The sequence below is a fragment of the Ricinus communis genome, chromosome 10, assembly GCF_019578655.1.
Source record: "Ricinus communis isolate WT05 ecotype wild-type chromosome 10, ASM1957865v1, whole genome shotgun sequence".
NCBI lineage: Eukaryota > Viridiplantae > Streptophyta > Magnoliopsida > Malpighiales > Euphorbiaceae > Ricinus > Ricinus communis.
In genome coordinates, this window is record NC_063265.1 from 4,619,087 (window position 1) to 4,636,766 (window position 17,680).

At 28.7% G+C, this 17,680-nt stretch overlaps 2 protein-coding genes across 2 annotated transcripts; both read right to left on the reverse strand.

Moving 5' to 3' along the window:
• Nucleotides 1–1,413: 1,413 nt before the first annotated feature.
• LOC8276600 (ribulose bisphosphate carboxylase/oxygenase activase 2, chloroplastic) lies at nucleotides 1,414–4,627 on the reverse strand. The gene is made up of 7 exons (XM_002532950.4): nucleotides 4,407–4,627; nucleotides 3,841–4,157; nucleotides 3,631–3,736; nucleotides 3,461–3,546; nucleotides 2,896–3,368; nucleotides 1,898–2,179; nucleotides 1,414–1,748 (listed from the first exon to the last, which is right to left on the reverse strand). The coding sequence occupies exons 1-7, from the start codon at nucleotides 4,449–4,451 to the stop codon at nucleotides 1,633–1,635; spliced, it is 1,425 nt and encodes a 474-aa protein (XP_002532996.2). The 5' UTR covers nucleotides 4,452–4,627; the 3' UTR covers nucleotides 1,414–1,632.
• A 7,967-nt stretch (nucleotides 4,628–12,594) lies between these two features.
• Nucleotides 12,595–15,883, reverse strand: LOC8276599. The gene is made up of 3 exons (XM_002532949.4): nucleotides 14,754–15,883; nucleotides 13,986–14,534; nucleotides 12,595–12,970 (listed from the first exon to the last, which is right to left on the reverse strand). The coding sequence occupies exons 1-3, from the start codon at nucleotides 15,615–15,617 to the stop codon at nucleotides 12,869–12,871; spliced, it is 1,515 nt and encodes a 504-aa protein (XP_002532995.4). The 5' UTR covers nucleotides 15,618–15,883; the 3' UTR covers nucleotides 12,595–12,868.
• Nucleotides 15,884–17,680: the final 1,797 nt, after the last annotated feature.

Consider the following 17,680-nt stretch of genomic DNA (forward strand, 5'->3'; position numbering starts at 1 on the left):
TTATAAGAGACAAAATTTTAGCCAAGAAACTAGATGTCGGGTTTGTTCCATCTCATGACCAAATAGCATACTGCCTTATAAAAGCATTGTCACACAGCATATTCAATTTCATGAAGGACAAACTTAGAGTGGTTGAATCAGGAACACCATCCCCAAGTTTGCAAGTTAGAATAGACTTTATGAAGAAGCATGTGCTATGAGGAAAAACTACATGTCGTGTGCCTGCTAATTATATGCTATCTGTCTTTTTTTCTTTTTATTATGCTTGTAATCATGGGCAGCAGATTCCATGTTAATAATTTTTTTTAATATTGCTCCACGTATATAGCCAGGATGAGTTCATTGATTAAAGAAATTTGTAGTTATGACAGTATATAAATGAATTATTATTGTCAGTCACAACATGGTGAGGTTTCTCTTCAATTTCTCTTATTTCTTGTCTACCCTATCGTGAAAGTTGAAATAGATTAAAACACCATGCTTTTCTTCTTTGGCCAATGATACCTTTAATGCATATTATATGAGTGTCCTCTAGTGGCCAATTTTCCTTTCAACAATCTGTAAGGTTGGCCACAATAAATTATTTTACTTCTTTATGCTTTAATTATAATTAATTAATGTATAAAATTTAAAAATTTAAACTATAAATACGTCTAAAATTTAATTATACCAAGAGAATTGCAATATTATGATTTTTATTTTTTCATTTTTTCTCAATAGTTATAAAACTTTTAAGCCTTCAACTCCCAATGCATTTTTCGATGATTCCCAGATAGGAAATTGATATCAAAATTGTAGTTTACTTGCAATATCATAAGCTTCCACCAATTGATATCAAAATTGTAGTAAATTAACAAACACAAGATTTGTGCGAATGATGTGGAAAAAAAGAAAAACACAATCATACTTTTTGGTATATATAAAAAGTAAAGTAAAAATAGAAAATTGATTCCTAATTCACTATTTTGAGAAATTTGACAACTAAACAACAGACTTTACTTTCTGAAAGCTAATAAAATTTTCTAAGCGAATTGCCACAAAAAGAAAAAAGTAGTGATGAGTACCCCAATCAATCAAAACAGCAAAAGAACATGAAAAATGAGCATAATGTGTTAAGACGAAATAGAGTGGGCTCCACTGGGCCTAATGTTTGGTAACGTTATTGCGTCCGTCCCTATCCAGATGCTGCTTTCTCGGCTTGCCAATAAAACGTGCTTCAACTGACTTCTTTCTTTTCCAGGAACGAACGCCAGCGGCTTAATAATGCTCAAGTTACTTGATTTCCTTCCTTAGTTTTCCATTGTATATTTAATAAATTATGAAATTAGTATAATAATTTCAATAGAATAAAACTTAAAATTTCAGAGGGTAATGGATTCTGCCATTATTTTACATCTTTCGTACGTGTCCTCATGAACGAAGCATAGGATAATATTCATCTGTAAAAGGAAAGTATACAAGGTTTTGTGCTTAATATTTGTATTTGGCACAAAAGGATTATACATTAATTCGACACAATTTCAAGATATATTCACATCAGAATTACTAATTCTCATCCTTAAACATTATCTATACTCAAGAAAACACTGGACATACTGAAACTGATATGTATCCAAAACACATTGGACAAACCTAAAATTCATAGAGGCAACTCCCGTCATCACTCCTAGCAGTGGGGTCAAAGTTTTCAGCAGATGGATCAGTGCATCCTTCTGGAACAGGAACTTTAACTTGCTGTGCTGCTTTGCCTGCATCCAAATTACAGAAAAAGAAAAAAAAAAAAAACAAAAGAAATGCTCAATTATTTCTTCTTAGATCCCTTATTAGATCACAATCCTAAAGCCAGATGCAAATTCCCCATCATCATCACCAAGGCTTTTAGGATGAAGAGTCTAACCATAGAAACTTCCATTTTGGATGGCATCATCATTTGCATCCCCAAGTGCTGCTTCTTTCAAGTACTTGTCAGCCAATTGGACTCTCTTTACGTTCTCCTGCTCTTTGACAAGCATGCTGCCATACTCAAGAAGCTTGTCAAGAGTCATCTTTGGTTGCTCAAATGTTGGAGGTGCTTCCTTTGAATTCACTAGTCGTTTCCCGACATTTTCTACTCCAATTGTAGATATCCATGCCCTCACTTCGTCATCATACACTCTTGCTCTAATTGCACCAAAGAAGTCTACAGGCAAAAACAAATTACATTTGTCACTTGATTTCAATTAACTGCTTGCTTCAATCTCTTAGTGAGTGTCAGTATATTAAAATCTGTTCTTGGTGCCGGATCCATGTTATGCTTGAATTATGGCCCTCCAAATTTTTTATTTTTTGGGTAATAAGAGATATAATTATTCATTATTTTCTTTTTACAGGTTATGTCATGACTCATGACTCAAAAATTTTATTTTTATTTTATGCATATTTAATTAGTTATTACATTATTATTCATATTTATACTAAACATTTTCCCTTTTTTATTTTTTATCAATTTTTCTTTATATCGAATGATATCATTTCCCTATTGTTTGCAATTTTAATTTCTAACTTCTGGTTCCTCTCAAGTTATTTTTTCAAGTTTTTATTAACTTTATATAAATTTAACTCTCAGCATACCCAATTACACTTTGGCTCCCCTTAACAACTAATTCTGTATCCTGGACACTTGTTACAACATTAAACTTTTAGGTAAAGTGATTTTGATATGGTATCTCAATTTCTTTAACTAATAAAACAGTAGTTAGAACTTCAGATTCTACGCACTCTGTTTCTTTTTTCTTTTTTTAAAATAAAGCAATCAATCAATTGTTAATCCAACTGATAAATAGCAGAAGACTTTCTCTGAATGAATAAGATCAAAATTTTCTAGGAAAGAGATGGACTGATAAATATGAAGCTTACCAATGGATTGTCCAGGGAAAGTGTCGACAAGCTTTACAATGTCCTCTTTAGGAACATTGTCAGTCCTGAAGATACCTGTGCAGACACCAATCCTGTCTTCTCGAGTGGGAGCCCAATAGAATTTCTCCATACGACCGTCACGGATAAGGGGTGCATACAGTGTGGAGAAGTCATTGCCAGTGACAATGATGGGAACACGTGGGTTCTCCTCCTTGTTGTACATCCCAGGAAGCTGGACATTTGTTGGGTTATCCGCAATGTTCATGAGAGTAGCATTCACCATCTGATTGTTGACTGTGTATTGTGTAGTTCCACCAAGCCTACCAGCGCCTGCATCTAGATCATTGATAAAGAGACAACACATCTTTCCCTTTCTGATGATGTCAGCCGCCTCACGATACCTTTGCCTGATCAATTTCGCTGGCTCTCCAGCATTGCCACTTTCCAATTCTCCGGCACTCATCATAATTGGACTGAGTATTCAAAAATCAGAAGATAAATTTCAACCAATTCCTTCAGAAAAGCAAATCAGAGCAAAAGAATGGTGAACTAAAGATTGACTTACTTAATTCCCATCTTGGCAAAGACAAGCTCGCATTGGAATGATTTTCCTTGTCCTTTGCCTCCCCAAATACCCAAGATTAATGGAACCTGTCCCAATTATCCATACATTTTTAGGGTCAGAACACTGCTAGCCAACAGAGTATATATATCAAGAAGTTTCGTTTAACTAACCTTAATGTTTGGGAGGTTCAAGAAGTTCTTAGTGATGTGAACAACAACCTTGTCCATAAATGCAGGTGCAATGTAGAAACCATCCATATTATTATCTAAATTGTACCTGAAAATATTTTCAATAGAAACACGTGTTCACAATTCTATACTCAAAACAGAATTAATCCTAAGAACCATTGAATTCTAAAAGAATTGAGTGAAATTACTTACTGGCGAAGACCTTGACTGAGATAGTCATAAGAACTCATGACTGCATAATGAGTTCCAGTCCCCATAGGAGCTTGAAAGAGAGAATCCACCATTCCTTTTCCTCTAGTAATGTCCTGTTGATCATCTGATATATCATATGCAAGACCTCCCCATCTGTCTTTATCAGTCTGCTTCTGCTCATCATATTCAGCGGAAACCTTCAGATTTCCTGACAAGATCTTCTGGTGTATGATCTTAGAGTTCACTTTCTTTAAACTGCTCCCAAAGAATGCTGTGCTAGGTACTGATGGTCCAGCACCTGCACCATTCAAATTCAACTGCAAAGAAAAAAAAGAAACACTCTTGTCAATAGTCTAAGAACAATAATATAAAGAAAGTATAAAGTCCTTTACTTCAACAGAACATAAACAGAACCGATCAAAATGCAGCTAAAATAATATGCTTCTTTATAACAAAGTAAGAAAGCGATAAAAACAAAGAGATATATGAGTCTGCTAGATAAAAACTAAAACAAATGAAACTGATCGTTACGTAACGAAGAAAAAAGGGCGGGAAAATCACAGTACCGGTACTCTGTTAACAGCTCCGATGGATGACACAGCTGCAGCCATTGATCCAACGGCAGTGAATCAACAAGTGGGTTGGTGGGCTTTTAGTCGTTTTGAGAGAAGAAGACGAAATGAGAATGGAAGGGTGTTTTTGGGGGGATTAGCTTTGAGAAGAGGAATGGGGAGTCTGATGGGGATTTATAGAAGAAGAAGTGGCGTTTTGTTGGAGTGCGTGAGAGAAGTGAAGTGGCAGATGAGTTTGTGTGGATTTGCTTACAAATTTCACAACGGCCACACAAATTAGATTTTGGTATTATTATGTGGAGTGTGAGTGAGAAGGACGTTGGTTTTGACCTCAGGGGCATGGTCTAATCTAAGAGGCCAACTTACCAACAAAATGGAGCCTTCTGGGAGCTTAGTTTGTTTCAGGTTGGGGCTTAACATTCTCTTCTTTTCTCCACTAAAATTTTCTACTGAGTTAGCCAACATAGAATAAGAAAATAGAAACTGCTACTAGTTTTCCACACTTGATATGTTATTGGTGTTTTAAACTACTACTAGTTTTAAGTATGAGCATTAGCCAAACTGAATAAATAATTGTTAAGAACAAAAACAGAAGGCAAGAAAGAAGAGATAGTCCACAATAAAAACTAACAAAAATATTAAACTAAAAATTGGGTTAGAGATGCGAGATTCGGTCGTTATAATTACAAAATTCAATTAAGAGATTACAATAATAAAATAATGTAAATTGTTAAACTGTGAGCAATGAAGATTCAGATAAGGAACTAAAAGAATTGGACTCACATCTGCTAACTCCAATTGATTCGAAAACCATTAGCTACACTCTTTTGTTCACATTCTCTAGGCTTTTGTAGGACAATAATGAAATCAAAGAAGACCACAATTTGACATTTAATACTTTAACACAACACAACACAACAATATTGGATGATATGATCATTTCATCGAATTAAAAAAATAAAAAGCATGTGCAGTGAAGATATTAAATATTTCTTTATTACTACTCTTTATTTATTACTACAATAACCTTTATTTCAAGTCCTAATCCAGTAATAAAATAAAACTATTTAAGAAGTTGCATCAAAATTCAGATTTTAATAAGCTAAGAAAATCTATAGATAAAAATTAATTTTACCAAATCATTCGGAATAATATATTATCACTAGATTTGTAAAAGAACTTTTTCTTGGAGTAAAAGATTAAATGTATGAGTAAAATAACCATTGATACTCTTTAAGAAGCATGAGAAAGACGACGTTGGAGGAGAAAAAGAAAGGAAACTAAACTATCAGTTATCCCGAAACTTCTGTAACAGTGACGGCCAAAACCTGCTGGTTGAAAACGAAGCTGAATGCCACGTGGTAACTACTACGGATGCCAATGGAAATGCTTCTATCATATTAGGGATGAACGCAAGAGGATAATAATTTTCATGGCTTATGCGTTTTTGTCTTGCAGTTTATCAATGTTTGACCGAGCTATCACTGGAGAGGCGTTATATCCCGGTTCCAGACCACAATGGACTGTTCTGGTTGAGTTTTAAGTATTTTACGTATAATTCTTTTAATGTGTATTTTCTAAAATAATTTATGTCTGTACTGAATATTTATTATTTATATATTAAATATTTATTATTTATAATTTTATTTTACTAAAATTTAAATTTTATAGTATAATTTTAGTTAGATTTTAATTTTTCTTATTACAAATAATTTGCTGTCATATATATACTATATGTTTGTTTGAATCAAGTGATGATTATGGTCTTTATTAATAATAAATATCTATTAATAAATTAATTAATATTATACTTATAAATAATAAATGTTTATATTCACCATAAAGACAGTATATCTAAATTTCAGAAAGATTGAACATATTTTCATGTGAAGATAATATTCATAGTGACACGAGGAATATATAAAACTATAATTGTCCATCACAAAAATTGTGTATCTAACTTTCATAAAAAATGAAATTTATTTTCATTTGAAAGCAATGTTTCATAGTAATATGAAAGACATATAAAGTTATAATTATTGAATGGGTTAATTGCAAAAGAATTCTCGACCTTTGGCGGTTTTCTCAATTTAATCATGTGTTTTTAATTGTAACAATATCATGCGTGACATTATCCATTTTGTCAAATCGATACATAAATGAAATTTTCGGTGAAATTTATTTCACATGGCTGCCGGCGCTCTGGTAATTTAAACACGTAGATATGGTGTATTTTAAAGCAAAAGCAGAGTAACTATTTGTTCCATTCTGAAGCAAATCCATGGTTATACAAATCCATGAAAAGCTGTGTTTAGCCGCAACTGGTTAACCATCAATTCCATCAACATAACTGCATCTCTTTTGTCTCTGTTCTTTCCGCTGCATGCTTCTCCAAGATCAAATAATCTGGCTGCAAAAGGGTAATCATCTTATCTTTATTTCATCATGAACTATATATCTAGTTTTAATGTAATCTGATTTTTCATCTTTTGATCAGCTCAAGACATTAGACAGAAGTTTTTGGGTATATTTATAGTGTGTGAATTTGTGGTTTGGCGAACAGGATAGGCAAATATGTTTTCATTCTTCGGAGATAGCAAGTATGAGAAAGCGCTAATGAGAAAATGGAAGATCCCTATTAGAAAAGTCGGTTGCCTTAAATAATGGCAAAGGTAATCTTGTCTGTTGCTTCTCCGTTAAAAAGCTTCAGAATGCAACAAATAGTTACTCTGCTTTTGCTTTAAAACGCACCGTATCTACGTGTTTAAGTTACCAGAGCGCCGACAGCCACGTGGAATAAATTTCACCAGAATTTTTATTTATGTATCAATTTGACAAAATTGATAATGTCATGCATGACATTGTTACAATTAAAAACACATGATTAAATTGAGAAAACTGCCAAAGGTCGAGAATTCTTTTGCAATTAACCCCTACTGAATTTATAAGAACCAATTGATGAACATCCGTATCATAAATGATGAACATTCTTCATAATAATGAACGTCTAAGAATTGACAGAATAAAACCTAAATATTATTATAATAAATAATGAATATTGTGCTTATGAATGATAAATATTGATATACATCATAAAAAAATAACATTTTTTATTATGAAATTATCAACTATATATAGATGAAATTTAAAGTTTGTCAAATATGTAAAAAAATTAGATCCATTCAGTAATACTGAAACTTTTTAGTATATAAACTTTTTTGAAATTAAATAATATAATTTTAATAAATAATTTATTTTATCGATTTCTAATTTCTCTATGACTAATTGAAAAGATTAAAAAATATGATAATAATTATGTTAATTTTTTAATTTTATTTGACTATAATATAAATTTTTATAAATATATTAATTAATAATTATTTGAAATAATATTAATTTTTATAATTAATTTTAAGATTAATTATTATATACGCCTGTATTTTTCCATATTGTAATACTTATCTTTTAATATTTAAGAATTATATTTTTTCATTATATTTTGTACTTTTATTCTAAAAACCCATTCCTGCAGAATTTCTGTTAAAAGTTGTTAATTAGAGTAGGTTTTATACAATTTGTTCTTTAACTTTTTGTGTAATACACAAGTTGCCTTTTATATTTTATTTATTGTCCTAAAATCCCTTTGCATTTTTAAAATCAATACAATTGAAAGCCAAATTGTTTAAAAGATATAATTTGATCATCATTAAAGTTACAATTCTAGATAATAAAATTAATAATAAGAATAATATTTATTCTATTTTGATATTTTCAAGTTAAATTATATGGATTTGTAATATTTTGATAAATATAAGTACTTTTAAAATATTTAAATTTTACTAAGATTTAATTATACTAGAAATTGTAGCAAGTAAGAATACTAGTTACTAAAAAAAGAATTTTATTTTAATTTGATTTAAAAATAGATTTAGAATAATTTAATAAATTAATTAATTTTTTTTTTTCAATTTAGTCTTTTGACTGTCTTGAATTTAAATGAAAGAAAAAATTGTTAGTTTTATTAAAAAATAAGAGAGGTTCTAAACAAACTATTGTAATAAACAAACTATAAGAAGCAATTGTATGTTACAATAAAAATCAGAGGACAAATAATTTAAAACTAAATTTAGTTAATAATTATTTAATAAAAATACTGACAGAAAGAGATTTTAGTAACAAATTATAAAATAAAAAATAAAAAAATATAATTTTTAAATATTAAAAAGTAGCTAGTATTTTTTAAAAAATAGAAGGGACAAATAGTAATTACCCCTTATTTTTATCATAATTTAGGAAAAAAAGGCTTAATATTATAATGTCCCCGCAAGTGCAAGCTGCTCGTTGCACTACAAAGCACGGTGCCCCAGGGACCCGGCAGCAATTTACGATCACTGGAAAAAGGAAGTCCTTCAATCTTGGTAGGTTATGCTATGTACCTAGGAGTGAGCATTGAATCAATCGGAACCAGATTTATATAAATCAAACCAGTTTTGAAATTGATTTTTCAAATAAATTAAAATTAATGAACCGAAATAATTAGATTGTATATAAACATGAACCAAACCAAATTGAATAGGATGTAAATCACAATAACTGAACCGAATAAACTGAATTAAATTTAAAATTATTTTAAAATTTAAATTTTATATTAAAAGTAAAAATAAAATTTAAAAAATAATTTTAAAAAATCAGTTATTCTAGTTATTTCGAATTCTTTGGCATAAAACTGAACCGATATTATTTTAAATTTTTAAAAATTAAACCGAATAAATTGAATTTACAAAAAGAATAACCGAACCAGACCAAATCATTTCGGTTGTTTTGGAATTTTACTCACCCCTACTTGTACCTCATACCACTTTTCACTGTAGTCCGGAGGCATACCATAAGTGCTGGGACGACAATCCTTGCTTCTTTAGTTTTTTAAATAATGATAAAATGAGATATAAAAATTAATTTTATATATCAAATAAATATTTTATATTTATAAAAGTAGCTTTTAACAGTACATTGTACGATTGCCGTAATTATCTTGATTTTAAATAATAATAGAAATTGAGTCTATAGATAAAATTAAATAGAATTTTAATATTTTATAATATTTAAAAAAATAATAAATTAAATATTTTTTATGCCTTTCGTATTTTTTACATATAAAATTGAATTTTATGTGTTAAAGTAAATATACGTGTCAAGATAAAAATTCTATCCATCAAAATTTAGTAACACATGCCTATAATTTTATGTCTCAAAATTTAATATATAAATAATATATGTATGTGTGTGTATATATTATAAGAAAATAAAATTTACAAATTAATATAATTATAAACATATTTTTTTATTTTCTTAATTAGTGATACTCTGAAGAAACTAAAAATCGATATATTTTTGACAAATAATAAAATAAATTATTTATTAAAATTAGTATAATATAATTTTAGAAGTCTGTATATATAAAAAATTATATTATTAGTGAATGAAACTAATCTTTTACATATTTGACAATTTAAGAATTTCATCAATATGTAATTGATAATTCCATAACCAAGGGTGTTACATTTTTATGATGGACATCAATATTCATAATTCATATGCATAATATTTATTTTTTATAGTAATAATGTTCATTATTTATTACACAAACTTTTAAATGTTTATTGTTTAGTGAAGGTTGTTTATTATTTATGATTTGTATGTTCATTAATTTATTCTTGTTAAATCAGTAATTATAACTTTATATATGTTCCTCGTATCACTATGAAATATTATTTCATATGAAAATAATATTTGATTATTTATGAAAGTTAGATTCGTTGTTTTTATGATGCATATTGTAATGGACATAAGCATTCATCATTCATAGGCTCAATATTTATTAGTTCGTTAATAAATATTTAAAATTAATGAACACTATATTTATTAATGAGTTCAAACAGAAACATAGCATTAATTTGTCCTCATAGTTAGTAAATAAAATAAAAGGTCAAATTAAAATTATATTACAAATATTTTATATTATAATACAAATACATTTTTTTAAAAAAATAGTATTAATAAATATTTAATAAATATTTTTAGTAAATATAAAATAGAGTTAGTAATAATAAATATTTAGTACATATTAATGACCATAAATTATCTTAAAAGAATATATGTAAAAACTCTGATGCATGTATTATATTTGAGCTGGACTATAATATAATTCCGGAGACCAGAATATAAGGCCCTACAAACTTGTAGGCTAAAATTAAGTAGGCTACGTCCACTTGAATAGTTGTATAAAAGAAATCTTTAGGGCTTCCAATAGAATATCTACATGGGCTTTGAGAGGCAAACTTATCCCAAAAATGAGCTATGTGCAGCCCAAGTCTTGAAAACCTTTTCCCCAGGATCGTAAGGCCTATCTATGTGAGTCAGAATTCTATGTATTAGTTTTCTGACGCATGCCTTTTCTAACCAAATTTATATTTATTAAATAAATATTAAATATTAATCGTTTAAACATTAAATGTTTATTGTTTATTAACTATATTTTATTAAAATTATATTTATACCACAATATAAATATTTCTAGGACAACTTTAGCTTAACTTTTTTTTTTATTTACTAACTATAAAAATAATTTATATTATATTTATGTTATATATATGTCTATTTGAATAAACTAATAAATATTATTCATTAATAATAAATATCTATAAACAAATTAATGAATATTATACATATAAATGATGAATGCTTATATCAATCACAAAAATTATTTTAATATGCATTATACTAATGATAAATCTAACTTTTATAAAAAATTAATATTATTTTCATTTGAAAATAAATATCTTACAATAATTTAAGAAGCATATATAAAGTTATAATTACTAAATTGACAAGAACAAATTAATGAACATGTAGATCATAAATGATGGACATTCTTCACTAAAATAACGAGCATTTAGATTTTGACGGAATACAAAATGAACATTGTTACAGTAAACAATGAATATTTATCCTATGAATGATGAATATTGATGTATATTGTTAAAAATAACATTTTTGGTTATGAAATTATCAATTACAAATTGATGAAATTCTTAAATTGTCAAATAGCTTCATTTACTAATAATATAAAAATTTAGTATTTGAAGAGTTCCTAATAATTATATTATATTAGTTTTAATAGATAATTTTTGTTATCATTTGTCGAAAGTATATCGATTTTTAATTCTTCAAAATATGATTAGTTGAAAAAATAAAAAAATATATTACTAATTATGTTAATTTTTAAATTTTATATATATATATATATATATATATATATATATATATATAACTTCTAGATATAAATTTTTTGATATGTGTTACTATATTTTGATATGTGTACTTATTTTTAACACATAATATTTAAGTTTACTTATAAAGAAAAATAAGAAAGATATTACAAATGTTTAATTTATTATTATTTATAGAAAATTATAAATAATTATAAAATACTAAAAATGCTATATGATTTTATCTATAAATTTAATTTATATTATTATTTAAAATCAAAATGATTATAACAATCATATAGGGCATAAATTTTTATAAATATAAAAATATTTATTTAATTTATATTTTTAATTTATAATATTAATTTTTATAATCAATTTTATTATAATTTCGAATTAAAAAAAAAAAAACTGAAAGGCGCCGGGCATAGTCCCGCACATATGGCCCGTCTCCGGACCACACTGCAAGGAGGAGGGTACACGGCATAAATTGTCCCTTTCCCCTTCTAACTGAATAAATTTTAACTTCAATAAAATTTTGGTTATTAGTGTCGCCAATTTCTTAATAGGTAACTTTTAAGATATGTCTATTACTCCTGGAAATGGATTGATAATGTAAATGAACGTTTAAGCTGTAGAAATTCTATTTCAAATTTCTTTCTGAAATCAAAGAAATGTATGCAAAATAGATGTTATTTTAACTGTATTTTATAATATATCATAAAAGAAATTGAATTCTTATTGTATGAACAAAAATTTAAAATTTTTATTTCTTCAATTTTGATGCAAACCATTGTATAATTCTTGTACATATTCAGTATTCATTGATGGATATTAAGCTGAATTATATTTAAAAGAGAAATAAAAATATCAGATGACATATGTTATTTTTATTGAATTGTCACTCTGTGTCGGATGCTGATATAAAATGTCTGGTTCATGATATAATTTCTCTTATCATATAGTAGAAATTAATACCAAATTAATTATAGAAGAAGATTAAGAAAAAGTAAAGTACAAAATTTATGAGTAAGAATATTTACAAGGCAAGTTGGCTAGCTAGTTGGGCAGCAAATAACCAAAGTCGCAGTAGGCCAATTAAGATGAAAGAAAGAAAGAAAGAACTCAACAAAATTAGCTCGAAAGCCAACGTGTTCCTCACAAAAGACATATAGGCAAATAAATGTTCTATGGAGGTGTCACGGATTCAAATTGATTGCAGCCTCTAATGTTGACCTCTACCACCTCTTTTTGGCCGTTGATTATGTCGCAGCACTGTCTACGTGGCGCCTGTTTTGCTCAATCATTATTCATTTTGCAGCCGTGTTAGTCACTTATTCACCATCAAAAAACATCTACACTTGTAAAGGAATACTATCCTCCGACATGACAGAAATTAAAAACCTTATAATCATATCATATATTTGGGCACTAATTGAGCATAACCCAAGTCAGATATTTGAAACTCCAGGTTCTGGCTTAAAGAAGAAAAAGAAAAAAGAAAAGACAAACCTGATTCCTGATCAGCTAACCAATGACTGCTAAGCACGTAACTTAATTGTCTAACTAACAACAACTCTCAATATAACCATCACTAACGACAAATGTTCTATGGCGATGGACCCCATCGCACCAATCAGAAAAATGGGCCGGTTTAAAGAATTTGACTTGGATGGGTCCTACCATCCACAGCTTGGTCATTAACTGTATTTTCTTTTTAATTTTGGTGGAACCATAATTAACATGTGTAGTAGTTACTTAATTACTTTCATTTTTAATTTAATTTAATAACTATGTGAATTTTATTAACATAACTTTTTAAAAGTCTCAATTTTTTTTTTAATTTTTAATAATATTTAAATACTTATATCAATATATATGGATGTATTAAATGACATTATATGTTAAAAAATATTTAAATATCATAAACGAATAAGTTGAAATATTTATTAGATTATATTAAAAGTTAAAATGATTAAATAACTAAAATATTTAAAATTTGTATCATTCATTTAAAATGCGGATGTAATGTATTAAAAATATATAGCTCCTTCCTTATTTATTTTATTTCTTTACTAATTATCACCGGTTTATATATTTGGATTATATAGTGACTACTTATTAAATTTAATTATTAATAGAATAACCACTTAGTTATTGTCTAATGTATATTTAATTAGATGAACTGAGCTAAAGTTGTAGACGGCTATTTGATTTGAATGTTGACACTTTTGGTCTTTAGGCATCTTTTAAAGAGAAATTTAAGTGAAAGTGAGATAAAAAAATTAAGAAAGTGTTAGCTTACCATATTCCAAATGTCATGATTCAATGTGGAAGCTGTTGTCACATTAACAAACTGGACGGCTTGAAGTCCGGCATACTCGGGTCGGTCGCAACTTCTATATGACTCCTCCACGTGTCTTTTATACCTAGTCAAGGTTTGACCCTGCCCAACACTCTCAATTCCGTCCAAGAAATACACAACCGGTCTCTCACACGGATCTTCACTCAAGGGTTGGGTGTTGAATGTGAATGGATCATGGCTCCAACTCCTCCATGTTTGAAATGTTAAGAATGTTGTTTCTAGCTGCTTTGCTGTAATCAGTGATGGGTATAGTTGTATGGTGTAACCCCAGGATACTGATACCGACCAACTATGGTTCAAATCGTGACAGAAACTTTGTTGTAGTGTCCGACCCGGATCTATTTCATATGGTTTAACTAGCTTATGAAGTGAGTCAATCTGGTTCATGCCTGGAAATATTGGTTGCACATAGTCCAGGTGGTGGAGTGAGACTAATGGAGCCAATGGGTGCGCAGCTAGTAAACCATAAGGGTTTCCTCTAATATCAACCTGCAAAATCAACAATACACTTCAGGGGAAAAAAGTTCTATAAAAAACACAATGAAAATAATCAAAGACTTATTTTTTTAACATTTCAAAGGAAATTAATTGTTAGAATTTGTAAACTTATATACAATACTATAAAATAGAGTACACAAACTTCAACATTCTTTGTTCTTCAAAAATTTGCTTATGAAAAAAAGAAAAAGAAAGTGAGCAGAGACAAACCTGGTGGAAACCAAGCTCTTCGGTTAAAGGAACTCCAATCTCACTAATGCAAGCTTGAACTTTCTGATCAGAGCCGTAAAATGAATGGTATCGATTAATGCAACCATCCAAAATCCTAACAAGTTCTTTTGCTAAAGGATAACTAATTGCAAAACCACCACCACCATAAGCCATATTATAAGAATGTATAACATCTTGCTCAACGCTCTCCGAATTTCCACCAATATAATACATCTGATTATGGTCATATTTACCCAATACGCTCACTAAATTATCTATGAAAAACACAGTATCATCATCTCCCATCACAAACCACCTCACATTGTCCAGTCCCAGCTCAAAACTCTCTTTAACAATGCGTGCAATACGCAAAGCGGAACGAGAACCATACCCGCAGGTGTACTTGAAAATAGAGGTGTCTTCCGACACTTTATACGGTGGCGAGGTTACTGGCCAGACATCCGTCTCTGGAGGCTTCTCTTCGAGCCAGACAAAACCTCGAGTAATATTAGGTCTCCACCATAGCTCACAGTAGTGGCGACGGTCATTCCATGTCTTTGCCGAGCCACCAATGCCAAATAAAATATGGGATACGTTTGTTACTCGATGACTATCACTGGAGAAATTACTTCTAGTTAATTTATGGTGACCAGCGAGTGAAATTCTATCGCATCCAGGACAAGAAAGCCATTGAAATTGGTTAGAGAAAGCAGAAGAGAAAACAAGAAAGATTGAAAGAAGAGTGCAAAGAAGAAGAACTGTTTTTACAAGAAAGGAAAAGATATCACTCGTTCTGATTATGGGAAAAACCAAGAATTTCCAAGCCTTGAAAGGGTCATGAATTGTGTCTTGAGGAGATGACATATCTTCTTTTTTTCTTTTCCTTTTTCTTTGATAATTAAAGGAAAGGAAAAAATGATAGAATTGAAATGGAATTTTATAAAAGAGGATTATGAAATTCTAATTCTCTAGTTTTTCTCGCCACGATGTCCCTTTTTAAATAAGAAGATGCCAGTTTAGCTCATTGGCATGTTTTGTTGTATAGTTTGGAATTGAGAGATATAATAAATGAAAAAAACACTAGGCTTTATTTAAAAAAATATATATAATAGAGAAAGAAAGGATTTGGCATTTTCTAACAAACATAACAAGAACGGTATTTGGGGGGATAAATTCGTGAAATTTATAAAGACATTTCCTGCAGAAAATCTTCAAAAGGTAGTTAACATGTAGGCATAGAAATGCCCACCACTACTTTTGTCTTTCTTTGACTTGCTCTTCTGTTTACGTTCTTTTGCCTAAAAACAATCAATGCAATGTAAAGAGCCAAAGACTGTCAGAACATATATGGTGGCAGGTGCGTTTGTGTGCTTTGTCAAGGCATTCTCATCCCACGATCAAACTCCACCCATCCTAATGCTCAAGTGTTATTTATGGTTGTATTAAAGGAGCTTTTTCTTTTGGGTGGCATCAATCCATTTTAATTAAATAAAAAAAAAAATGTATTCCAACTGCAAATCCAAGAAGCCGATAATGAAAAATGCAACTCCAGATTCAAAAGTGGCACATATGTATGAGGCTCTCTCAAACATCAACCCATAACATAAAGTCATAGAGCCTCAACATAGCCTCTTGAGTTATGGGTCATTTGCCAAAATAGGAGTTAGATAATTAATTGATAAACGTGGTGCCTATCTCACCTATTGACTTGCACAGAGTGGGAATGGGAACACTATAGATTGCAGAGTTGTTGTCCACCTATATCTGTAATAAATAAATATAAAAGTACTAAATGAGAAATTTAATGCTTATTAAAATTAATCTGTACATTAATTAAATTTATATAAATTAATATAAAATATGATATTAACAAAATATCTTCATTTTAAAAGGAAAAAAATGCTATCATTTTTGTTTAATTAGGAAATAAATCACTTAATATAATGAAGCATTGTTTATTAGGAAATAAATTATAATCTCCTATCCTTTAGGGTGAGAGATTATTATTTAATTAAGAAAATAATAATTTATTATTTAAAGGTAAATTTCTAATAAACTATCAAAATTTAATTTATTTACTATATATTTGTTAAGATTAAAAAAAAGGGTAAATTTTCAACTAGAGAATTAGTCATTTGTTATGAAAAAGTAAATTTATAATAAATCAACAATTGAAAAGAAGTTGCTCTAATTTAATAAAGATTATATTCTTTATTTTAATTTAAATATATATATATATATGATTTTGTATGATTATAATTTTTTTTTAATTTAATTAAAATTTTGAATTTAAACTTTAAAAGTACAGTTTTATTAAAATTTTTAAGCTAATATTTTATAATTTTTCTAATACATTTTAAATTACACTAAATTACTAAATGAAAAAATTGATTATAATGAGCAAGTGGTTTCCTTTTAAGCACAAGACCTAATTATTAGACTGTCCTAATCTTCAGCCTGGTTATCGAATCACCCATTGGGCCACATATTGTCATTGGCTTAGCATTTCCTGGACAGACCTACAATCTGCTAATCGAATTTAGTCTATCCAATTTAAGCCGAAAGACATATTTATTTTTCTAAACTAAAAATGACTTTTACTAAAAGAGCTCAACGAGACTCGTCAGAAACATCATCAATGATAATTGAATCAACTGAGGAGGACCGTCATTCATAACTACATTACTACCGTTCTATGCGCGGTACTAAATTATTAAAATTAATATTATATTTGTATAAATATAAAAAAAATATTAAAAACATATATTAAATTAATGGAAGTAAAAACTTTAAAGGTTGTAGTGTATTTATATATATGAAAGCACTTTACTTTTTAGTTCTTTTATAAATTTTAAAATATTTTCTTATATTTTGGTGAGTTAATTAATTAGAAAAAGCATTTAAATAAGTAAATAGATTTCATTAAG